The sequence below is a fragment of the Chelonoidis abingdonii genome, chromosome 7, assembly GCF_003597395.2.
Source record: "Chelonoidis abingdonii isolate Lonesome George chromosome 7, CheloAbing_2.0, whole genome shotgun sequence".
Classification (NCBI taxonomy): Eukaryota; Metazoa; Chordata; order Testudines; family Testudinidae; genus Chelonoidis; species Chelonoidis abingdonii.
Genome location: NC_133775.1, coordinates 26,592,767 through 26,619,006, shown reverse-complemented (window position 1 = coordinate 26,619,006; position 26,240 = coordinate 26,592,767). Strand labels below are relative to the sequence as shown.

The window sequence follows — 26,240 nt, the reverse complement described above, 5'->3', positions numbered from 1 at the left end:
GTTCTCAAGTACTCAAGTGCAGATCTGAAGTACTTGCTAATGTCAATAGAGATACAGCACTGTTTAACCAGTGTAAGCGAGAAGAAAAGTAGGTCCCTTGTGTTTCTGCCTCATCTCTTCTCATGGACTTTAAGGCCAAAAGAGACTATCGTGATCATCTAGGCTGACCTCCTGGATATCACAAGCCACAGAACCTCACCCATCCACTCCTGCAATAGGCCTACAACCTCTTGCTGAGTTACTGAAGTCCCAAACCTGGATGAAGAAAGTGATTGAAAAAGTGATTAAAGTAATTTATTTTTCCAATTAATCTAACAAAAGTTTTACAACCTACTGTTACAGTTTCTTTTTAAATGGAGAAGAGTAAGAATGTGGAATGTTTAATAAAGGGATCCCACCTTGAAAGCTGGAGAATCTATTCTTCCCTTGATACATGCAAAAATACCATTAATCTTATGCAGGCAGTAACAAGATATAGAACCATTGAGCCAAATTCACCATGGGCATAAGCAAGTGCAACTCCACTGAAATCAATGGAGTTGCATCTGCTTACAGTAGCAATAAATTTGACCTCTAGAAACAGCATATAAAATATCCAGCATCACAGTAAACATCAGGTTAGGGCTCTTTTTTTGGCTTCTCAAAAGGGAAATTGTCAAGGTAGCTTTCTGCTAAACGTATAAGCTGCCTCACGGCGGAAAGTAACAGGATGTCAACATCGCACGAAAGATCCAACTCGGAGCAGTAGTTTTTAACAGGTACAATCTGAGCAAGAGGGATTCCAAGTTTCTCTGCAGTTATCCGCATCTGTAGAAAAGGTACAAAATGGATCATCCTAAAGAGCTCCCTGTCTATTTTTCAATCTTTCGGTTCCTTAAAAAAGCTAAGCAAAACCTTTGTGTATTTTCACAGATATTGTTTGGTGAGATTAAAAGTGGAAGATATTTTAGTTCTTCAAACTTCCTTATAGTGAAGACATACTTTCACTATATACTTTCACGTATATTTTGAAATCATACCCATCCTGCAACTGAAGTGGCAACTACATTTTGATGCAGTGACAGTTCAAGGCCACTTTCACTATATTTTATTCTTCTTTAGCAAATTCACTGCTAGAAACTGACTGCGTAAACTATCCTGGAGGCCAAAACCCTCTATTTAATCTCAGACGTGATATCCAGGACACAGGACTATTTTTCCTCTATTATGATCTAACGAGAACACTACTAGGGATGCATCTCTGGTACAATTCCACTTAAGACCATATTTGGCCTTTCTAGATACATTCTCTGGGCCAATCCCACTCCTTTGTACTGGATTTTGGTCATAACTAGACAGTTAAGATTCTGATGAGAATAGCTCTTCGCTGGTATAAAACTGATACAAGTCAGCTCCTTTAGAACCATGCTTCTGCACACATCCTGACCCAGCGTCATGTGAGATGTAGAAGTATGGGGAGTATGTCAGAGGTAGGGAGGGACCAAGGCAGAGCTCTGCTTTGCTATGCTAAGCCTCTAAACCATGGTTCAGATACAGGACAGAATGTAGCTCAGGGTCAGGACTCTACCCTAAGAACTGATCCAGTCCCTTTGTATCATTTCTGCTGAACAAAGCAGTGAGAACGCTGTCATATCTCCTAAGCTAAATATTTCTCAGGTGAGGGAGACTTCAAAGGGCATAGAGTCGGCTATTCCTCTTGGCTAGCAGACGGTCACTTGGGCCACATGTCTCAAAGATATTTAGGCACCTAACTCCCATTGAAATCAATGGACGTTAGGTGCCTAAATACCTCTGAGAATTGCTGATGGCTAAATCAGCCCCAGGCCAGCCTCAGTATTTGGGAACTGCAAACCACCACCAGCCTCTGATTCTCCACAACTTTCCACCTTGTCTTAGCATTTATGGCTGTGCAAAGTGATCGCAGAGTAGGTGTAAAAATCGACCAAAGCAAAATGGCAGCATTTTACAAGCACTCTGCACGGGGTAAAAATCTATATGAGATGGAAGCTAGCAGGGAATCAAACTTTTATGGATTCTCTCCTGAGTCAGACTCTGTCAGCATGGGACAGGGGCAAGTAATCCAAGGAGAGACTTCTATGTGCTGGTGCGTGAGCCGTGTCATGACTTAGAACAGCCTAGGGACTGTACAAAATTAATCTAGCAGTGTTTGCTCCCCGAAAGACAATCTGCTTAAAAAAAAAATCAGCAGAACAGAGCTCCCTCCCACTTTCTTCCTCCCCTGAAGTGCTCTTTTTTTTCAGTTTTACATCTATTCACTCAAGGGGAAATTTGCACCTCGTCAGTTTTGCCCAGACTCCAGTTCCTTTATATGGAGTGAGGTTTGGCAAAAGAATCTGGCCCTTAATTTTTAATGAGGTTTCTGATATCTCCACCTTTTTCTGTTATGCAGTTTTATTCTTCAGAGGTGCAGCTTGCAATTTTAACAAGTCCTAAACCTTTTAGATAAACCAAAACCTGAGGTATTAAATTTAGTTATATTTTCAGCTTGTGCCTACAAGCCCAGAATGAGAATGTGTGTAGGAATCTGAGGGGCTGCAAGTACTGCAGACGTACTGTTGAATATCACAATACCTTGATTTTTTCAAATCAATTGAGTTAACAGATAGCACCACAGTAAACAATGCCATACTTTACCTGCTTCTCAACAGCTTTGCTTTTGTACACACACTGGATGTCTTCTTCAAGACTAGGGCAAATTTCATCCACTTTAGTTAGCAAAACAAGTTGTGGGATCCCTGTACCAAAAAAAAAAAGAATAGGATTTTAAACCTAATTTCCCATCGGTTCTTCATTGCAACTGCTTCTGCTTATATAAGGTGAAAGCGTTTTTGTTTTGCACAACAGCATTAGAAAGAAATTAATTATTAAACTAATATTAATTGAACAGTAATTGGGCAGCACCCTAATTCTCTTGGTGAGAAGATGCTTTGTAAACAAAATTATTATTATTCCACTAGTATTGTAGACACTTAATGACTCACTCATCTCATTGGGAAGATTGCCAGGACTGAGATTCCGTGCAATGAATTCAATGACTCACAACAAGGAACTCCAAAACATGCCACACCTAGCTGAGTTCAATAGCGCAACGGGAGCCTACTTTCACCCCCATAGGTTATGTCTCTGTCTATAGCCTCCTATGGAAATTACTCATATCACATGGAGAGAAAATCAGATATTGTGTCCAAATATAACCACAGGAGCTAATGATGTAAACTGGCATTCACAAATATAAGACTCCTATTCTTGAGTTCTTTTTTCACTTTTTGTTGCTTTCTGTCTTCACTGCAGCTGCAAATGAATCAATCTTACCTTTACTCCCTTTTTAAAAGGTTTTAATGCCTTGGATTATATGTATTTTAAAGTAATTAATGAAATCAAAGTGATTTTTTCCTAGAGAGATGTATTCCTAAAAGCCTAGTGCACAACTCTGTTTCCCCAGGGACCTGTGTCAACAGGAGGGCTCTGCTATACTGAGGAGCAGAAACTCAATAGGGCACACTGTAAAACCAAAAAGCAGAGAACAATGGTGGTGATCAGGAATTCCTCTATTCTCCCACCAACACCAGAGCCCATTGCAGTGTCCATACTTCCATCAATCTGGGGCCCTGTCCCTCCAGAGTCCATTAATCCAGCTCAGAGAGCCAGCCAGCAGGTAAACCTCAAAAGCAATAAGTGGCAATTTCTCCTCCCAGACCAAGGATAAGCCTGGCTCCTAGTTGTACTTCAGGCCCCTAATGACTCAAGCTGCTCAGGCTTGAAAGTCAGATCACCTCCTGGGCATGCCCACTTCATTCAGTTCCACGATATTAGGAGACATAAAACATACCAAACTGGTTCACTTTTCTTCGAAGCTGTTTCAGCTTGTCTTCCAGTTTCTCAGGGAGAATCTCAATTTTGCACCCATCAATAACAAATGCAACACAATGAATCTGATCCTTCAGAGAAGGGGTCTTGACATAGCCTGGAGAATCTGGACGAAGGGTGGCAGCTGGATTAAACTGCAAAGAAATTTTTTTATAATAATCAGTAGCACTTCCAAAGAACTGGAGATTCAAAGGGTTGTACAAACACAAACTCAAAACACCCCTCTGGAGCAGGAAGACAAGTATTCTTATCTCATTTTACAGAGAGGAATACTGATATGCAGAGAGGTGAAATGATTTACCCACACTCATAAAGGGAGTGGTCAAGTCTGGAGTGAAATTCCAGATTTCCTGATTCCCAGTCTCATACTCATTCTTCCAGATGGAGCGCAAGATTCTGATCTCTGTTACTGAAAACGTGTGGAAATCCAGAGTCGCTCCTTTGAAGTCAACAGAGTTCCTCTGAATTTATATCCCTTGTGGAAAAGTAACAATGAAACCAAAAAGCATCTCTAGAAAATAAAGAGGATTCACGAGATATTCCATGTGTGTGTGTACACCCATGCATACACACACGCACACACACACACACACCGTTGACTATCCCTACTATAGAGTTTTTGAACACACTTTTTATTAAGGTTCCATCTATAAAGCATTAATAAATTATTAACAGATGTTTTAATAAATGGTTAATCGATTGCTGTCGAGTCCATCAAAAATTTACCTATAACTATAGCTTATAATATCTACTGATGTGCTTATAACCATCTATACACATGCTGCTCAGTACTGTAACGTGCTTTTAACATTCTTCATTTATTAATTCTTTGTAAACCATTTATAGATGGAATTTTAATATAAAGTAGGACCAAATAAATCATGGAAAGATTGGTCTTGTGGTTAAGGCATAAAACTGCGACTCATGAGATCTCACTTCCAATATAACTTTGATCAAGATAATTAATCACTATTCCTCAGTTTCATATCTTTAATATTAGGTTAATAACACTTTGTACCTCGCTGAGTTGTTATGAGGATTAAGTTAGATTTGTGAGGAGCCAAGATACTACAGTGATGAGAGTCATACAACGACCTTAGCCCTCCATCTTTGATTCTGTAACAAACTCAGCTCAGGTTAATGGCCAATCAAATTCTACATCTCTTGCATATTCCAACAGTTAAAATTAGAAATGGTCTATAGACAGCAGCTCTTTACTAGGCAAGACAAAAGGCCACGTAAGAAGGCACTGTACTAAGCTTGAATATGGTGGAAGCTGCTCTTTACAATGTTTTAAAACAACGTTTTCTAAAAATTCAAAATGTTAACCTTATTTCTGTTTTACCAAACTAATCCGTTATTTATTTTTAAATTTTTTTCACAAAAAAATAAAAAATTGCTCATTTCCTGAAAACCAGTTTAAAAAAACAGAGAATTATTTCAATAATATAAATGATTACATTTTTGCTAAAAATCTTTCAAAAAATTTCATGAAAAACTACAAGAATTTCAAGAGATAACAGAAATTTGGGATGGGGGGGTTCAAGTCCATTTTTCTATTCAAAACCTTTTTGTTCAAAATATTTCAGCCACCTCGAATCTTTATATACCTTGAGCCTCATTCTCTCTTGGCTTGTACCTTAACAAAGTAGGTGCTAAACGCTACCTGGGCAGAAGGGCGGATAGTGATTTACATCAGCTTCACATGACTGTAAAAGGCTACACAAAGTGCAGGACACTGGAGAATTGGGCCCAAACACAAATTTCCCATAGTTTATTCCTTTTCAAATACACCTTACTTATGATCACCATTCATAAGGCTTTACTGTACAGTATCACATTTGCAAGAATGTACTGAGCACTGTAGATATTTTGTTCCACAGTAATTAAATTTAGGATATAATATTTGTACATGTAAAAAAACATTAAAGGATATCAGTTGAATGGCATAGAATTGTAGAAATCCTACCTGGTACCTATCAGGAATATGGCCTTTTATTATGTTGGACACTTCATCAATTTCCAGACCTGTTCCTGATTTTTCTTCTATTCCCATTGTGTCACAGAAGATAATAGGCAGAGGCTTGCCATCTCTTCCATCTTTAACTGGGTAAGCCCTGTACTATTGGGGCAAAAAAAAATAACATATAGAAATACATATTTAAAAAATCCATATTTAGCACCAGATTATCTCTCATCCATATTGAGTAATACCTTTCTTCTCACAAGTACATGCATGGAATTCAGTGGGGGCAATCATGGACTATCTTTGGGTTTTCCATTTAGTGGGGAAAAAATGTTGATTTTTTAACCAAGAGACTGTGCTTTAGCATGGATGTTTATTAATTAAAGGCAAATATTTACCTGTGTTGTCACGCTAGTATTATCAGATCCTGCTATGGCTTGGCTTGTCACATAACCTCGGAAAACTGAATTCACAGAGTTGAAAAAACTGGACTTCCCAGCTCCAATTGGACCAAGAACCAAAATCCGAATCTGTGGCACTGAATTTAAATAAGGTTTGTAAGATCTGATTTCCTCCATTATTTTCGCTCTTTCCCTGTTAAGACAAAAAGATTTGCATAATTTCAAACACCCATGAGATCACAGCACATGTTTTGCACTGCATTTAGCCACAGTGAATTCAGTAAACTGAAATATTCCTGTTGGAGAAAAACTCAGTTCTCACTCTTTGGTTGGGTGCAGCAAAGTCAAATACTTTATTTATTCTCAAGCAATTACATAGAGAAAGGGAGTGCGCTAGGACACAGGGTTTCCCCCTCCTAGACAGGTCTCTACACAGGTAAACAATTACAGCAAGCATTTATACTTTTTGTTACATATAATAATAAGCAACAGCTGCATTTTGTTTATACATAGGCCATCTTGATATCTTATTTTTCTCACTTCTATTTAGATGCTAGTCTGCATTCCACCTCATTGACACAAGGTTGCAACAACTTCTCACACAGTTCTTTCCCATTCGCCTCACACAATTTTCGCTTCTACAAATCTCACGATATTAGGGTTACAGCTAGCCTGACTCTTGCTAACAGAGACTGTCATGCATTAAGGTCCCCTACAAATCTCTGTCAGTTCTTTCTCTACTTCCACATTGCCCATCCCCCCATATACTCCATCTTTAACTATCATCAAACACACAGTCTCCTCAGGGCTGTTGCACCAGCCAGAGTGACCACAGTTGATCACATCACACATGGCATCATGTTGTTAAGTTCCTAGATCTGGCTCAATCCTGCGAATCCACAAATCTCAGGGGTGGCCCCACTGCTGCACCAGGTACAGTCAAAACATGAACCCCCCCAGGTGTCAATAGAGAGTTTGAGAGCATCCTGGTAACATGGCCAAAGAGCATCCAGTGGTGTTTTTGAATATAATGAGCAACTGAAGAACAGCCAGATCGCTCTGACAGAATGACCTTCACACAAAGTCAAACAACTTTGACATGGTTTGGACATGGAATGGATCTTTAACTATGATATCCTCTAATTTTGGGTGTCCAATTTTAAACATCCTATGGCCTGATTTTCAGAAAGTGCTGAGTACCCAGAGTTCCTATTGAAGACAATGAGAGATTCAGGTGCTCAGCACCTATACAAATCTGGCCTACAATGTCTCCACCTGGATACCCCATATCAGTGGTCAACTTTGAAAATTCTGAAAATGTATTCAACCAATGCTGCTTAAAACAGTTGCTTTGACATGTCACTGGAGAATTAAATCTCTGTTGCAATGTGCTGACTGTCACTGGTAATGCAGCAAAGTTATGTCCATTCATTCAAACAGGCTTAGAAGTAGACTAAAAACTATTAAGAGGGTAGGACTAATCCGTTTTCACAACATATGTATACAGAGCATACAAGTTGTCATGCATTACACATGTGTTCAGGTAACCAAGTTCAGGTACCGTAAACCACCAAATGCAGCTTAGGTCTTGTAAGCTGTGCACTGTGAAAACATAGCAAATAAGCAAAATCAGGCAGAACTGACACATCTGAACCAATGTCTAGTACAGAAGTGGGCAAACTATGGCCCACGGGCCACATCCGGCCTGCGGGACTGTCCTGCCCAGCCCCCAAACTCCTGGCCGGGGAGCCTAGCCCTCGGCCCCTCCCCTGCTGTCCCCCCTCCCCCGCAGCCCCAGCTCGCTCGCTTCGCCACCGGCGCAATGCTCTGGGTGGTGGGGCTGTGAGATCCTGGGGCAGTACAGCTGCAGAGCCTGGCCTGATCCGTCGCTTTGTGCTGCATGGTGATGGCGGCGGCATGGCCCAGCTCCAGCCAGGCAGCGCGGCTGTAGCACTGCCAGCCACCGGTGCTCCAGGCAGTGCGGTAAGGGGGCAGGGAGCAGGGGGGGTTGGATAGAGGGCAAGGGAGTTCAGGGTGGTGGTTAGGGGGCAGGGGTGCGGACAGGGCTAGGGGTGGTCGGGGGAGGAACAGGAGGTTGAATGGGAGGGGGGTTTGGATGGGGTGGCAGTCACGAAGGAGGAGGGATTTGGATGGGGCGGCAGGGGGGCAGTCAGGGGTATGGGTTCCAGAGGCAGTTAGGGGACAGGGAGAAGGGGTGGTTGGATGGGGCAGGAGATCTCAGGGGGCGTCAGGAATGAGAGGAGGGGTTGGATGGGCCAGCGGGGGTTTGGGGTGGTCAGGAGACACGGAGTGAGGCTGTGTGGATGGGGCAGGGGTCCCAGAGGGGCCGTCAGGGAACAGGGGGAGTTGGATGGGGCAGGAGTCCCAGGATGGAGGGGAGGGGGGCAGACAGGAGGTGGGGGGGGCAGATAGGAGGTGGGGGCTAGGCCACAACCCCCTCCCCTAACCGGCCCTCCATACAATTTATGAAACCCGATGCGGCCCTCAGGCCAAAAGGCTTGCCTGTCCCTGGTCTGGTATGTGTTTACTGGAGTGTTACTGTTGTCCAGGTGTGCATCTGTCAACATAGCAAAGGAGTTTCTGAATAGGATGAAGTGAAAAGAAATTCTCTACACTCATGGTGATAACATCAGGCACAGTGACTTCATGTTCCTGATTTTTGAAGTGAGGACAGTGGCATGCTTTATAGAAATGTCTTTTTACGCTGTTGACACATGGCATCTTTGACAAAAGATCCTCTACAGCTAACTTTGTAGACGCATACATGCTTAGCGGAAGCACAACATTTTTTCATGGAAGATGCTTTAACTACCCAGATATCTGTTGGAAAAGTGGGACAGCAAAGCACAAAATGTCTAACAAGTACTCTGAATGTGTTGGAGACCATGTGTTGTTTTAGACGGTGAAGGAAGTAAGCAGGAAGCAACCATTTTAGATTTGATTCAGAAAAATAGGAAGGAACTGGTTGCAAATCTGAGGTAGAAGGCAATTTGGATGAAAGTGATCATGAAATGATAGATTTCATGACTCTAAGGAAAGGAAGAAGTGAGAACAGGAGACTAAGGACAATGGACCTCAAACTCAGAGAACTGGTAAGTAAGGTCCCATGGGAAGAAAATGTAAGGAAAAAGCATGCTCAGTAGAGGTGGCAGTTTCTCAGAGAGACAATATTAAATGCACAGCACCAAACTATCCAGATGTGAAGGAAAGATAGCAAGAATAGTAAGAAACCAATATGACCTGAAAAATCAAAAAAGAATCATACAATAAGTGGAGATGTGAACAAATTGCTAAGGATGAGAACAGAAGAGTAGTATAAGCAGGGAGGACAAAATCAGAAAGGCTAAGGCACCAAATGAGTTACATCTAAAATGGAACATAAAAGCAGAGTGGATTTTAAAATAAAGATTTTAAAATACTATTTAAATTATAATAGATTTTCTTTTTATAAACAACCTGTTAAAAATAAAATCTGAATTTAATACAAAATATGTTAAGGCCAAAATTTATTATAATCTCTTGAAATATTTAAATTAAAGAATTAGTATGCTGCATCCATGAGCCTCTATCAAAAACTTTGGGTTAAAAGCTGCTTTTCTATATAAAGAAAGTATCAGGGGAAAAACATTTAACTTTTGAGGTCAAACTTTATAAATATGGCACAAAAGTAGCAATTAAGCAATATTTCACTCACTATTTTCTAACATACTAAAAATGCATCATTAATAAGAATCTGAAAATATAAAGCTACATAGTTGTCTAAATAAATGCATATAATTATAGTGTACCTTCCTAGGCAGCCAAAAAAAAAAAAAAAAAAGAACCAAATGAACAACTACCAAAAGAAACAAAAACAAACAGATTTTTTTTTAAAGTATACCACAGCCAGGGAATGCACCTTTCTTTAGAAATACAAATGAATACACACTCTTCTGGACTAAGACTCTAGAAGCGTCAGAGAGAACTTGGGGCACAGGACTGGCCAAGATGGAATACTTTGTAACTCTCTATGTTAACCAAGGACTGTCTATGCTGTGTTTCAAATATCTAATAAACCTTTCTGATTTTTACAGCACTGTCTGAGATTCACTTCAGATTAAAACAACGAGGAGTCCTTGCAGCACCTTTGAGACTAAGAAATTTATTTGGGCATAAGCTTTCATGGGCTAGAATCCACTTCATCAGATGCATGGAGTGGAAAATACAGTAACAGGTATATTTATACATAGTACATGAAAAGATGGGAGGTGCCTTACCAGGTGGAGTGGTCAGTCTAATGAGACTAAATATACTTGCTACTGTATTTTCCAATCCATGTATCTGATGAAGTGGGTTCTAGCCCATGAAAGCTTATGCTCAAATAAATTTGTTAGTCTCTAAGGTGCCACAAGGACTCCTCATTGCTTTTGCTGATACAGACTAACACAGCTACCACTCCGAAACCTGACTCCAGATCAGAGGTAGGCAACCTATGGCACGCATGCCGAAGGCGGCATACGAGCTGATTTTCAGTGGCACTCACACTGCTCGGGTCCTGGCCACTGGTCCGGGGGGCTTTGCATTTTAATTTAATTTTAAATTAAGCTTCTTAAATATTTTAAAAACCTTATTTACTTTATGTACAACAATAGTTTAGTTATATATTATAGACTTAGAGAAAGAGACCTTCTAAAAATGTTAAAACGTATTACTGGCACGCGAAACCTTAAATTAGAGTGAATAAATGAAGACTCAGCACAGCACTTCTGAAAGGCTACCGACCCCTGCTCCAGATTAAGGAAATTAGGGGTGCATTGCTCCCTTTGGGTTTGCAAGCCTTCCCCAGGTGTCCAATTCAAATGGACTCACTCAGGGGAGCTCACAGAGTTAAGCAGAGGAGCTGAAGGCTCAGAGGCTCGGTCCCAGGAGTCAGAGAATCGATGGGGCTTACCCCAGTGAGAGAAGGTAACCCAAAGGGGGATAACACACTGAAGGGGTCTTCTCGGAGACTCTTCCAGAGCTGTGCAAGAGCACCAGACCTGTGGATTCTGTGACAAAGATTATTCTTAAAGAGCAGTTATTAAGGGTTTGCCATCATATTGAGTGGACATATCCAGTGGGGTTCCACATGGATTGGTCCTGGGTATGGAAGTATTCCACATTTTCAGTTATGACTTGAATAATAAAGTGGAGAATATGTTTATAAAATAAGTGAATGACACTAAGCCAAAGGGATTATAAACACTTGGGATGACAAGGCTGCAATTCAAAATGAGGTTAACAAATTGGAGAATGGTCTGAAATCAACAAAATGCAATTCAATAAAGACAAGGTGTAGGGAGACGATCTGGCTCCCCGCCGCCTCGGAGAAGGACAAGCCTGGACACCAAAGTGGGTGGAGCCAGCAAACCCTGAGCCCACCCCTCAGAGGTCAAGGCACAGGACAGGAAGTATAAAAGCCCAGAGCTCACTTGACGCTCAGCCACCAGAGAGACCAGATACCTGTGGTGTAGCTCCCAGTGGGGAGACCACGGCGATCAGTGGCCAAACCGAGGACTGGACAGATCAGCCAACATCTGATGTTATCCTGAGCCCAGAGAGGCTACCCAGCCTACCACTCGCCCATTACCCTGAGGAACTGCCAGGCCTACAATTTGCCAGTTACCCCGAAGAGCTGCCAAACCAACCACTAGCCAGCCACCCTGAGGAGCCCATGGTGTGTGACCCCATGCAGGATGTTGTCCGGACCCAGGAACCTCTAGAGGGGGAGGAAGGAAGTAGCCTGGGGACAGCCAACCCGAGTCTGGCTGCAACACTGCCAGAGCCAATGTCAGTGTGTTGCGGTAAGGATCCCCACTGACGCAGCAGCGGGTCTTCTGCCGCTGCTAGGGCCCCGGGCTGGGACGCAGAGGAGTGGATGGGCCTGCATCCCCCCTGCCACCCACCTCGCGGGTGTTAGTCTCCCCCTTTCCTAGGCCGCTCTGAGCCAGGAGCCTGGAGTTTGCCGTTCAACCTGTTTGCTCAGCCCCTGCCTGAGGGTCTGAGCTACTGACAGTTTGTTGGCCTGCCCTGACCCAGGGCCTGGGCCTGCTAATATTGAACTGTTTGTTCAGCCCCTGCCTGAGGACCTGAGCTGCTGACACTTTGCCACACAGCCAAGCTAATTCCCCAATGTCTGACCAAAGTAGGGCAGCGTTCTGGCTTTCCACTATCCCGGAGTGGGACGAGCCCCGGCCAAACTGCCCTACTCAAGGGCATAGTACTAAAATTAGGAAGAAAAAAATCAAATGTGCAGCTGGAATAGACTTCTCAGGGACGTTATAGAATCCTCATCACTGGAGGTTTTTAAGCACAGGTTAGATAAACACCTGTCAGGGATGATCTCGGTATATTTAGTCCTGCCTCTGTGCAGGGAACTAAATTAGGTGACTTCTTGAGATCCCCTCCGGCCCAATATTTCTATAATTCTATGCTGAGATGCACAGGGTTTTCTAAATGTATCAAATACTTTTATGTTTGCCACACTGTACCTATGCCACTCTGGGAACTGCCCAGATAAGTGACTAGCTGCTTAATCATGGTCTGTAATCCTCTGGAATGTCATTAAGTCTCTGCCACGGCAGACTCAGTGTGGCTAAGAATAAGCATAGCTCTTCATTAAGCTTATTTTGGTTCAGACATTAAATAACTCATTTATGTTTGATCTGTTCTGAAATCATCATTTTGTACTTATCCTCAGACTGTGAGGTGCTCAGACACTATGGTCATAGGTGCCCTATTAGTACCTAAGATACATAGATAAGCATCAAACACCACGTCTGTCTGTTCTAGCACCATCTACCTAAAGTAGCTCGCATCATCAGAGTATTTGGTGACCACAGATCATTATAGTGATATATTGCAACAGGTAACTTACTCAATTGTCCATGTAATCTTCCTCCATGGAGATTCCAGGAAACTGCTAATATCTAGAGGAAAGGAACATATAACATTAAGAGTATGAAGCTATAATTTCCTCAATAAACATTTTCTCTTTTGATATCAACTTACCTTCAACTCGATACACCTCACATTCTGTAAGGCCTAGATCATTTCCATGCAGGTCAACAACATTGTATGTGTAGTTGTTATTAGAACTTGTTGCTGCTGCTGCGGCATTTTGGTTCAACAACTGCAGTGCTCCACCACCAAAATTAGGGCCAACGGAACTATAGTCATATACAGCACCTGATGGAGTTTTAACAGGAATTTTTAGTGGGCTAAGTACACCCTCTCTGCCTTTTAATCTAAAGAGAAAAGCCTTCTCGTCACTTATGTACCCTCCAGATGAAACATAGCTCTGACGCGTAAAGCCTCCAAAAATGTAACCACTTCCATTATATGCTACTGCTACAGTTGGCCCTTGTGCATCACACTTGGCATGAAATACAGAAGCATTGTAACCATGGACGCTTGCTTTATAAAGAAGAGAGAATTGTCTGCTCCCCAACAGATGTTGCAGTTGCTTTACTTCATCTTGTGTTAATCTAGATTTGACACCAGCCATTCTTCTTAATCTAAAAAGACAGAAAAGATGTTACAAATGCAAGTATAACAGTAAGAAAAATGTATTATTATTTTTAACTCATCTCACCAAAGATGGAAGACAATAATGAGGGCCCTGTGTTTCCCATGGAATAAAGTGGCATGTTAGTAAATCATTATCTCATCATTCATTATTCTAGTTTTATTCCATGAGTATCTAGACATTCCAACTGAGAACGTGTGTTGTGCCTAACACTGCATTAGGCACTATCTAAACACATAGTTAGAGACAGTCCCTAACCCCAAAAGCCTACTGTCAAAATAAACAAGACAGACAAATAGTGAGAGAAAGATGTTTTTATCCCCATTAACAGATGTGGGAAATGATGCAGTGAGGGCCAACTAGTATAACTCAGCATAGCTTCATGGACTTCAAAGCAAAATACTTTTTCTGCCTGAATGGAGACAAAATATTCTTAAAACGTATGGCCCAATCTTGTTGCCTTTACTCAGGCAAAACTCCTATTGACTTCAATGCAAATCAGGACCATTTTATCTAAATGGTGAAACCTTTCATACTGTGACCTGATTGTAATCTTACTTAGACTGGATAACTACACAGACTTCACTGATTTATGGTGGTGTAAATGAGAGAAAATACACATTCATTGTCTCAAAAATATAGTTCCCAGTTTATGGAGTGAATATTTTTCTATTTCCAGTAACAAAAGAATGGCATACTGGTGCAGACTAATGGCCCATCTAGCCCGGTATCCTGTCTTCTGACAGTAATCAGTGCCAGAAGCTTCAGACAAAATGAATAGAACAGGGCAATTTTGAGTGATCCTCCCCCTATTGTCCTGCCCCAGCTTCTGACACTTGGAGCTTTAGGGACACCCAGAGCATAAGTTTGCATCCCTGACCATCTTCGATAATAATCACTGATGGATCTGTCCTCCATGAATTTATTTAATTCTTTTTTGAATCCAGTTATATTTGTGGCCTTCACAACAAGTTCCACAGGTGGACACCGCATTGTGTGAAGAAGTATTTTTTGTTTGTTTTAAACCTGCTGCTTATTAATTTCATTAGGTGACCCCCTAGTTCTTGTGTTATATGAAGGGGTAAATAACACTTTCCTAGTCACTTTTTCCATACCATTCATGATTTTATAGAACTCTATCATACTCCCCGTTAGTTGTCTCTTTTCTAAATAAAACAGTATGGAAGTTTTTCCACACCCCTAATCATTTTTGTTGTCCTTCTCTGCATCTTTTCCAATACCATTATATCTTTTTATAGATGGGATGACCAGAACTGCACACACTATTCAAAATGATTAAAGGTCTAGGAAACGTGACCTATGAGGGAAGATTGAAAAAATTGGATTTCTTTAGTTTGGAGAAGAGAAAACTGAGAAGGGACATGATAACAGTTTTCAAGTACATAAAAGGTTGTTACAAGGAGGAGGGAGAAAAAATTTTCTTCTTAACCTCTGAGGATAGGACAAGAAGCAATGAGCTTAAATTGCAGCAAGGGTGGTTCAGGTTGGACAGGAGGAAAAATATCCTGTCAGAGTGGTTAAGCACCATAATAAATTGCCTAGGGAGGTTTTGGAATCTCCATCATTGGGGATTTTTAAGATCCAGTTGGACAAACACCTGTCAGGGATGGTCTAGATAATACTTAGTCCTGCCTTGAGTGCACAGGTCTGGACTAGATAACCTCACGAGGTCCCTTCCAATTCTATGATTCTATGTGAGTGTATCATGTATTTTTATAATGGCACTACAATATTTTCTGTTTTATTATCTATCCCTTTCCTAATGGTTCCTAACATTGTTAGCTTTTTTGACTGCTGCTGCACATTGAGTGGATGTTTTCAGAGAACTATCCACAAGAACTCCAATTTTTCTTTCTTCAGTGGTGAAAGCTAATTTAGACCTCATCATTGTGTATGCACAGCTGGGATTATTTTTTCCCAATATGCATTACTCTGTACTTACCAATATTGAATTTCATCTGCTATTTTGTTGCCCAGTCACCCAATTTTTCATTTGTAACATTTTGCAGTCAGCTTTGGACTTAACTATCTTGAGTAATTTTGTATCATCTGCAAATTTTGCCACCTCACTGTTTACCCCTTTTTCCAGATCATTTATGAATATGTTGAATAGTACTAGTCCCAGTACAGACCCCTGGGGGTACACAACTATTTACCTCTCTCCATTCTGAAAACTGACTATTTATTCCAACTCTTTGTTTCCTATCTTTTAACCAATTACCAATCCACGAGAGGACCTTCCCTCTTATCCCAGGACTGCTTAGTTTTCTTAAGAGCCTTTGTCCAAATGCTTGTTGACACCCTTAAATAATTCTAATATAATGGTCTTTACAAAAGCCACGTTGACTCTTCACCAATATATAATGTTTATCTATGTGTCCAATAAGTCTGTTGTTTAGTATAGTTTCAACCAATTTGCCTGGTAATGAAACTGTTTGAAATCGGCCACTCTCATTACTACTACAAAAGTGATTTTTCCTCCCTTCGTATCCTACTGTTAATTGAATTGTCTAGTTAGACTGACCTCCCTCTTGGTAAGGCAACTCCCATCTTTTCATGTGCTGTGTATTTATACTTGCTACTGTATTTTTCACTCCATGCATCTGATGAAGTGGGTTTTAGCCCACGAAAGCTTATGTCCAAATAAATTTGTTAGTCTCTAAGCTTCCACAAGGACTCCTCGTTGTTCTTCTTCATAATGAAGTTAGGCTTCCCAGCCTGTAATTGCCAGGGTTGCCTCTGGAGCCCTTTTTAAAAATCAACATTAGATTAGCTACCCTCCAGTCACCTGGTACAACAGCTGATCTAAGCGACAGGTTATATGCCACAGTTAGTAGTTCTGCAATTTTATATATGAAACTGTTGGGTGAATATCATCTGGTTGTGGTGACTTATTAACTGCTCAATTTATCAATTTGTTCCAAAGCCTCCTCTGCAGCCATACCACCTCCTGAGATAGTCCCTCAGATTTGTCACCTGAAAAGAATTGCTCAGGTGTGGGAATTTCCCCAACATACTCTATAAAGAATTAATTTAGCTTCTCTGCAATGGCCTTGTCTTCCTTGAGTGCTCCTTTAGCACCCTGATTGTCCAATGGCACTGTTTAGCAGGTTTCTGATGTATTAAAAAAATGCTGTCGGTTTTTATGTCTTCACTAGTTGTTCTTCAATTTCTTTCTTGGCTGTCTTATTGTATTTCTACATTTGACTTGCCAAAGTTTATCCTCCTTTCTATTTTCCTCACTAGAATTTGACTTCCAATTTCTAAAGGATGCCTTTTTTCCTCTAACTACCTCTTTTACTCTGCTGTCTAGTCAGAGTGGAACTTAGCTGCTTTTCTTTTTTTTAAAAAAAAAATTGGGGTGTACATTCCGTTTGAGCCTCTATCATGCTGTTTTTAAACAGTATCCATGCAATTTGCAGGCAATTAACCCTTGTGACTGTTCCTTTTAATTTCCATTTAATTAGCTTCCTCATTTTTGTGGTTGCACTTTTTGAAGTTAAAGGTTACTGTGGTGGGTTTCTTTGGCATTTTCCCCCTGCAATGATGTTAAATTTAACATTATGGTCACTATGACTGGTTCAGCTACATTTACCTCTTTGACCAGATCCCGTGTTCCACTTAGGACTAAATCCAGAATTGCCTCTCCCCTTGTGGGTTCCCGGACACATTTATGGTGCCTAGAAATTTTACTTCTGCATCCCTTTCTGAGGTGACATACACCCAGTCAATACGAGAATAGTTGGAAAAAAAACATTATTAATGTGTTTTCTGCCTTTGTTGCCTTTCTCTCATTATTTCACAATCATTGTTACTATCCCAGTCAGGTGGCTGGTAGTATATTCATACTGCTACACTCTTCCATCCATCTTCAAGGATGGAATTATTGTGTATAGAGATTCTGTGATACAGTTTGATTCATTTAAGATTTTTACTTTGACGCTATGCTTTCTTTTACACATAGTGGCACTACCCTACCAATGAGCTACTCTGTCATTCCTCTGTATTTTGCACCCTGGCCAGTTAATGACCAGCTGAAAGCACAGAGCCAGTCCTGAAAATCCTAACCTGAAAGATACTTGTATGAGCAAAGTCCATGGGGTTTACTGTCTGCATAACCACACAAGGTTAGTTTAATAATTCTAGGTTTCAGAGTAACAGCCGAGTTAGTTTGTATCTGCAATGAAGTGGGCTGTAGCCCAAGAAAGCTTATGCTCAAATAAATGTGTTAGTCTCTAAGGTGCCACAAGTACTCCTGTTCTTTTTAACAGTTCTGAAGCTTATATGGCAAGTATAAAGAATTAACAAAAACATCAATGTTATTTGTGCTTTCACCTTGCCACGTTTCATTTCTTCTTTCACTGCACTGTTTGTATGGACGGACAGAGACTAACATACCTCCAACAACTGTTCTTTTTTAAGTTCTCTTAATATTTTTTGGGGGGGGGGGGGTTGTTGTTTTTTCCATACTGACTGCTCTGCCAGAAGAAATCTTTGTGTGCAGCCAGACTGGGGGTGGGTGGGAGACAGAGAGTTTGTGTCCGTTTTTGGTATATACTCTATTTTACTATTCTTCATTATAGAGAGAAAAAAAAGAAATATAAAGCTGTCCTTTACTCTTTAGGTCCTTTATCTGTAAATATGCAGAACTTTCAAAACCACTTACTGCTTAACTTCATATTAACAAATTTCTGCATGACACAGTGCACATACTTTGCTCAGAAATGTACAATACATGTTGTCCTGAATAAATGTTCTTCTCTCGTCTCCAACTTGGAGAATTTAAAAAGAACATTCTTCACAAGATTTCCAAAGTATTCCTCTGTCCAAATACATTAGAATGATGTGACAGAAAAGATGAAACTCTACATTCTACTATTGGTAGCGGAGAGCTTCCTAAACACACTATGCTCCTCGTTTATCAAGAAGAACTAGACCTAATGCTTCTTGTTTTGGGTACATCAAGAATGACTTCTCTCGCAATGCTAAACCAATTTCTCGGCTCGCTATTTAAATATATTGCCCTGAAGAGGATGATCCAGGATTCAATTATTATCACTAAAATCTTAGGAATATTTAGTTTAGAAAAGACTATTAGAGTTAGAATTACTTGAAAGTTCTCCACCTAGCCTGTAGGTGGAGCGAGAGCAGGGGTTCTCAAACTGGGCAGTCACGAGATTATTACATGGGGGGATTACGAGCTTCAGCTTCCTCTCCAAACCCTGCTTTGCCTCCAGCATTTATAATGGTGTTAAATATATGTTTAAAAGTGTTTTTAACGTATAGGGGGGGGGGGGTCGCACTCAGAGGCTTGCTGTATGAAAGGGCTCACCAGTACAGAAGTCTGAGAACCCCTGAGCTAGAGTGTTATGGTTAACCCGTTACCCTGAATAAATCAAGAGTTACATTACTGTACCATGCGTATAGGTATAACTTGAACCCGATCTTATATATGACCATATTCACCCCTCTGCATCCACGTTCACGAGCAGATTTTTGCCCTTCTGTGGGTATTAGTTAAAGGGATGGTAGGGGGAGTATTTTAGTACCCATCTTGTGATTATATTACAAGTTCTGGCAATCAGCAGCCACCGCTGTCCATCACTGCTGAATGCCAGTTTCCCCAAGTCTCTGCAGCAGAGGCTTTGCTAAGGTGTTCAGTGTGAAACAAGGAGATTTCTTTTAAACAGTGCTTTTAGCTAAGAGGTGATGTTATGAAACAAGGGAATCCAGAACATGATGATGCTATTTCCACCTCATTGGTAACTGGCACAACTCTCTCATTCTGGCTCTTCAATCAGGACACTTCCTCCGTGCTCAGCACAGCTAACATACAAATGGCTTTCTGAAGCATGGCCTGGGACATGCAGGACTCCACTGGCTAAGGTGATCAATATCCGGTTTAATTATCCTCTGGTCTGATCTGAAACACATAACTTAGCATTTTGATAGCAAGAATTGCTCCGAGCTTTAGCTTCAGGGAAGCTTTAGCGAAGGGAAATGAGATCATCTTCCAGCTCCTGACACCAGCTACACGTTACAGCCTAGCATCATAAAAAGATGCTAAGTTTCTCTTCAGAGCATATAAATCTTTCGCGCATTTAAAAACCAAACCTTCTCTCAATGCGTCTTAACACTTTAAGCGCTCACAATGTCTATGGACAAAGATATAGGCTCTTACCGTGCAAGCTCTTCTGTTGGGAAGTCTCAGGGCGGAGAAGAAATGAAACTGAAAGTCAAAGCTTTGTTCTTTACAGCCCTGCCGCCAATACCGAAGCAGCCAATGGTGTTGAATTTCTGCCGTCTCCCGGGAGCGGGCTGCCAGCCCCTATCAAGTTACCAGCTCAGAGACAATTCAGCTGAAACATAAAGGAGAGGTGATGGGATCTGGAGCTTCCAGTGAGAACCAGTGATACTGGCAGTGTAATACCAAGGAAAGGGAAGAGTTAGTTTTCGAAATAAAGAGTTATTGCAAAGTATTATTTTTAAGTGAAGGTTTTGTGGGTGAAATCCTGGTTCCTTTGGAAGCTTTGCTATCACTGCCAGGATTTCACCCTGCAAGTACTAAGTTGGGTACAACGAATCGGAATGGCAGCACTGCTCACTATAGGTGCTGGAAGTAGAGGTGCTGCAGAACCAGGGGCGGCTCCAGGCACCAGCACACCAAGTGCGTGCCTGGGGCGGCAAGCCACGGGGCGCTCTGCCAGTTGCCGTGAAGGTGGCAGGCAGGTTGCCTTCGGCAGCATGTCTGCGGAGGGTCCGCTGGTCCCGCGGCTTCGGTGGACCTCCCGCAGGCGTGCCATCAAATCCGCGGGACCGGGGACCTCCCGCAGGCAAGCCGCCAAAGGCAGCCTGCCTGCCATTCTTGGGGTGGCAAAATACCTAGAGCTGCTCCAGTACAAAACCCCCTGGCTTGAAGTAGTTTCCATTATCTTACAGTTTGGTTCAGTGGCTCTCAACACCCCCACTAAAAAAATCATTATTTGCAGCACCTGCGCCGCTCACTTGCCACTAGGCTGACCAGACAGCAAGTGTGAAAATCTGGACGGGGGTGGGTAGTAATAGGATCCTATATAAGAAAAAGCTCCAAATATCGGGACTGTCCCTATAAAATCAGGCTATCTGGTCACCCTACTTGCCACTCTCTTCGTGTCAATGGGCTGGGCAGTAGAAAGTCAGACCCTACATCTCTGTAAATGCAATGGAAGGTTTCGGGATTCCTTTCTCACGTAGATTTTCAATTAAAAACCACGGTTTGGCCCTGTGTGATAAGACGCAGGATTTTGTCTGAAAGCTTCATTGTCCAGTGGTGCCATTTTCATGGTATGCATTTGATCTTTGCAGTTGAAAGCTAGACACTTCTCTAACATTGGGGCAGTAAGAGGCAGCAGAATTCTGTCCAGGAAAGCCTGGGAGAGTGCCCATTCCATTAAAACCTCACACCCACGCTGAACACCTACTGTTCAGCATCATCTTTTTAAATACTATTTTCTCACATGAAGGGAAAGATCAGGAAGGCTTGGTTGGGGTCAGGGTTCTCCAGAAGCCAAGCACAGCCATATCCTGCTGACAAGAACTGTGTGAGACAGGGGCCTGCAGGCAGGGGAGACTCTGGCACCCTTTTCCCCTGTCAATTTCTCACAATACCAATGCACATCAGGGGAAGGTTTCCCTGACTCTCCCTGTCGCGCTCTCCCTTTTCTCCTCCCACTCGCTCTCTCTCTTGTACACAGAAAGTGGAGAAGAGGGTGGGAAAGGAGCAGAATGAGAGAGGAAGGACTGGAGAAGAGCAGATCCTGAGGGTGGGGTATGGAATTCAAGGAGGCAGGAGAGGCAGTGAAGGAGGAAATAGGAGAGTGGAGACTGTTCAGCTGAGCCAGCTAGACTTTCTGGACACAGGAAAAAGAGAGAGAATACTGGTTGTGAGAGAGGAGGGGGAGAATAGGTTCAGGCAATTTATACTTACCCAAGGTTCCTTCCCCTGTGTCAGGCTTGCCCAGGCTGACTGTTGGGACTGACTGGACTACAGTGGAGTCTTGAAGAGGTCCTGCCTCATGGCATAGCTGGACTTCTCACATGTCCCCCATCCTTCACCTTCACCTCCTCCTTGTCCTCACTGTTTATGCCAGGGGTCTATGACTCAGGCTCCTTGGAGGTATCCATGGTGATGTGCAGGGTGGCAGGGGGTTCTCCCCCAAATATGGAATGAGCTCTTTGTAAAAGCAGCATTCTATGGCTCAGCACCAGATTGACTGTGGCCTCGTTGGCCTTCTGCTATTCCTGCCGCAGTTCCTTCACCATCGTGCCGCACTGCTGCTGATCTCTGTTATACCCCTTCCCCTGCATCCCCTGTGCAATAGATGTCCATGTTTCTACAGCTGGTCCATAGCTGTGCTCGCACAGCACTCCCCACAGGCGGAGGAGATCTAATATCTCCTGTTTACTACACGCCAGAGTGTGACTGGAGCATGTAACTGGCATGGTCAGCTGGCAGTTGCACACAATAATGGAGGGCTGCTAGGTGTGCTCATCCAGACAGGCAATCAGGAAAAGTGATTTCAAAACTTCACATAGTTTTCAGTGGAGAAGGTGGGGAGCTTCTGGTCATGACCGTTGGGCAATGGAGTTAACAGTTGTGACCAGATCATCGGTGTCAGGCATTTTTACCATATTTGCTATATATGGTCTTCTCTGCACTTGGATTCAGGAACTTTAAGGCTAAGATCGGTGACAGCAAGAGCACAAGACAATTCAAGAAATAAACATCCTCTGCGTTCCTTATATAACATCAACAACAGGATCAGTTGGTTAGGTAAGAAGCTGTTGGTGGTGGTAGTGAGCCTGAGTGGCCTCCCTCTGAGCAGGACAGCGAGGGAGCATTACACGCCCCTTGGAGGGCAAAGCCTGGACCGCCCTCCCTCCCCCCCTTCCCCTCCCCCCCGCTTGCGCAAAGTACCAGGGTGTGGCCAGAAGTATAAAAGTCTGGCCCTACAGCACAGTTGAAAAAGAGCCTGCGGAGACAGATGCTGTGCCTGCTCTCCTGCGTACCCGAGAGAAACCTGCGTCTGGCTGTTCCCGATGCCCAGACGCTGACGAGGACTGGCCTGGAGTACCTGCTGCCATATATCCCGAGGAGCCGGAAAAAGCCTGGAGGCCACAGGTACCAAACCCTGGGGTGGCAGGAAGTGGCCCTGGGGCAGCCCCGAAGCAGCTTGCTGCAGAGCCAGAGGTGGCCTATTCAGCGAGTTGCGGCTGGATCCCCGCTGACGTAGGGGTAGCCGATTCTGCCCCTGCCAGGGCCCGGGGCTGGGACGCAGCGAAGTAGGGTGGGTCTGCGTCCCCCTGAAACCTCACCCAAGGGTGACTGACCTCCTACACTGTGAAAGAAGGCTCTAGCTCTGAAGAGGAGCTTTCCGTACCACTCACCTGTAGACTGTTTTTGTTTGCTGGCTGCCTGAGCTCCGCCCAGGCCCCAGTCAGCCCTGGTGGACTGTGTTTAAGGGCTGGCTACTTGAGCTACCCTAGCCCAGGCTAAAGCCTGGTAGTGACTATTAATCGCACAGCCCTATTGGAGGCTCTTGCCTGCCTGACACACTCTGGCCCTGATCCAACAGCCTGGCCTGAGTGGCCTCCCTCCGACCAGGAGAGCGAGGGAGCATTACAGTAGTACATGACTGGTTTATAGTTGCAGTAATAAAATATTCTCTTACTTTAATACCAGCCTGTAGCCACAGATCTTTACAGTCATGCAAACAAGTTACAATTAAACTACTGTCAAACCTTAAGAATGGAGTAATAACAGTGAACTTCTATTAATGTTTTAGAGTTTATTGTTTCTATCAAAACAAACAGTAAAAATCAATAATCTAATAATAATGTGGAAATTGGTTTTAAACCAAAATGCTTACTTGACTTTTGTTTATCTTTACTTAGCCATGAATTTTCCTTGATGCATCACAATGGTTCTCACTCAGTGTTCAAGACAAAGTCAGGATTGTCCCCATTGGTCTGGTAAGAAAATTTTAAATATAAGTAAGAAAAGTGTAAGTTGGGGTTGATGAAGTCAAGAAAGACAATGAAGATGGTTAAAGCAGCAGTGGGAATTTCTGTGGCTCCAACTCTTCAAATAGATCCCCATGCACAGACTTTTATACAGAATCTCATTGAAATCATATGAGATTCCCATAAAGAACAGAGATGCTGTGGTAGGACTAGGGACAATGAGAGATGCAGAAACAAAGATACATGACCTGGAAAGAATGGAACTAGCAAGAACTTGAACAAGATATCCAGAATGGAACAGTGCCATGAAAACTGACCAGAGCCTCTGTTTGCACAAATTAAAGGAACAGGGTGCCACTACCACTAGTAAAGTCAGAAGACATGAAAGGAAATACTACTTCACAGAACACACAGTCTCTTTATAGAATTCACATCAGCAACTCAAGTACTGTGGATAGATTCAATTAATTTATAATATTTGTAACTATGTCGCCTAAAGACAATCAGATTTCATACTTCATAGTCTAAAATAGCCTCAGGAATTAGGAAGGAAGTTTTCCCTAGTTAAGTGATATCTGATTGGCTAGTTGCATAAATTATGATGGGTAGCCACTGTCCTCTGAAGTACCAGGCACTGGCAATTTCCAGTTAAATTACCATATTTCACAGAATAGTGGTTTCATCTGGCTGGACACTTTGTTCCAAGATTCTTCCAAGATACTCCCTGGAACATATTTTATATACCCTAGAGCAGTGGTTATTAAACTAGGACCACTGCTTGTTCAGGGAAAGCCCCTGGCGGGCTGGGCCAGTTTGTTTACCTGCCACGTCCACAGGTTCGGCCAATCGCGGCTCCCACGGGCCGCGGTTCACCGCTCCAGGCCAATGGGGGCTACAGGAAGCAGCACAGGCCGAGGGATGTGCTGGCCACCCTTCTTGCAGCCCCCATTGGCCTGGGACTGAACAAGCAGTGGCCCTAGTTTGAGAACCACTGCTCTGGAGAGCTATTCCTGAGACCCCTATGGTATTTCATTCTCATTAATACCGTATCTGACCATCCAGTAATTTTACTAACACTCTGGGAACAGTGTATTGTACAGTAACTCCTCACTTAATATTGTAGTTATGCGACTTTAAACGAAACGATGTTAAAGCAAATCCAATTTCCCCATAAGAATTAATGTAAATGAGGGCGTAAGTTCCAGGGAAAATTTTTCACCAGACAAAAGACTATATTATACACCGTATAAGTTTTAAACAAACAAATTAATACTGATACACAGTGATGATGATTGTGAAGCTTGGTTGATGTGGGGGAGTCAGAGGATGGGATATTTCCCAGGGAATTCCTTACTGCTAAATGATGAGCTAGCAATTGGCTGAGCCCTCAGGGGTTAACTCTCACACTCTACAAGGCAGCAGGAATGGAGGGAGGGGAGACAGCATCGCAGACAGAGAGAGAGACACACACCATGTGTATGAGAGAGATGCGCATTTCCCCTTTAACTACGCTGACCCTACTCTTAAGTACACTGCCTTGTTAATTAGATCAGCTTGCTGAGACCGCAACTGCTTCCAGCAAGTTCCCTCTGTCCTGAGCCCTGTTGTGTGTCCCCCCTGCATTGTAGAAGCGGGGTGCAGGAGCAGAGGGGAGGGGGACACCTTGACATTAGCCCCCCTCTTTCTCCTCTCCCCCCTGCACAGCAAGCAGGAGTCTTGGGAAGCAGCTCCAAGGCAGAGGGCAGGAGCAGCACATGGCAGTGGGGGAAGAGACAGCTGAACTGCCGGCAATTGATAGCCTACTGGTCAGCTGCTTCACAGGGAACGTAAGGGAGCAGGGAGCTGATAGGGGGAGCTGATAAGGGGCTGCCCCTCCACCCTGCTTAAAAGTCCCCACCAGCTAGCTGCAACGCTGCTCTTTCTGCAAGCAGTGGACAAAGCAGGCGGCTGCCAAATAACTTTAGAAGGAAGCATTGTACAACTTTAAACAAGCATGTTCCCTAATTGATCAGCAACGTAACAACGTTAACTGGGACAACTTTAAGTGAGGAGTTACTGTACATTCCAAATGTCTTTTTATACCAAGTAGATAAAAGTAACATTGCTAATAGTATATTACTGTCCTTTCCTGCAACTATCAGGTTGAGAATGAGAATCGATAAAAAGTGCCCAAATGTGCAGTCAATTCAGCTCACATGTACCATTAATAATTCTGTAGTATATCAACCTCACATACCCTTGCTGGGAAGTAAATTAACAAAATAACTTAGAATTTCACCATTCTGTTCAAAGCACTTTCTTTAAATTAGTGGCTGTAAGAATGAAGTTCAGATTCAAAACACCAATAGTGTTTAAATTATAGATCTTTATTCAATTTAATGCTCAATTAGAAGAT

At 42.7% G+C, this 26,240-nt stretch overlaps 1 protein-coding gene and 1 long non-coding RNA gene across 2 annotated transcripts; one reads left to right on the top strand and one right to left on the bottom strand.

Annotated features, from left to right (window-relative positions):
* Positions 1–278: 278 nt before the first annotated feature.
* On the bottom strand, positions 279–20,114 carry LOC116814926 (interferon-induced protein 44-like). Its single transcript, XM_032762901.2, has 8 exons — positions 20,025–20,114; positions 13,306–13,811; positions 13,172–13,223; positions 6,253–6,448; positions 5,858–6,010; positions 3,851–4,022; positions 2,656–2,756; positions 279–807 (listed from the first exon to the last, which is right to left on the bottom strand). The coding sequence occupies exons 2-8, from the start codon at positions 13,799–13,801 to the stop codon at positions 619–621; spliced, it is 1,359 nt and encodes a 452-aa protein (XP_032618792.1). The 5' UTR covers positions 13,802–13,811; positions 20,025–20,114; the 3' UTR covers positions 279–618.
* Positions 19,415–20,322, top strand: LOC142047091 (uncharacterized). Its single transcript, XR_012656241.1, has 2 exons — positions 19,415–19,729; positions 20,101–20,322. It is a non-coding gene; the product is annotated as an uncharacterized LOC142047091 (long non-coding RNA).
* Positions 20,323–26,240: the final 5,918 nt, after the last annotated feature.

Bases quoted from the DNA above. Each gene is read 5' to 3' on its own strand.
- LOC116814926 (XM_032762901.2), bottom strand. From the start codon at position 13,801: ATGGCTGGTGTCAAATCTAGATTAACACAAGATGAAGTAAAGCAACTG. The intron at 6,449-13,171 runs GTAAGTTACCTG...TTGTCTTAACAG, and splicing joins AAGATTACATGGACAATTGA to GGAAAGAGCGAAAATAATGG. The intron at 2,757-3,850 runs GTATGTTTTATG...TTTTTGGTACAG, and splicing joins AAGAAAAGTGAACCAGTTTG to GGATCCCACAACTTGTTTTG.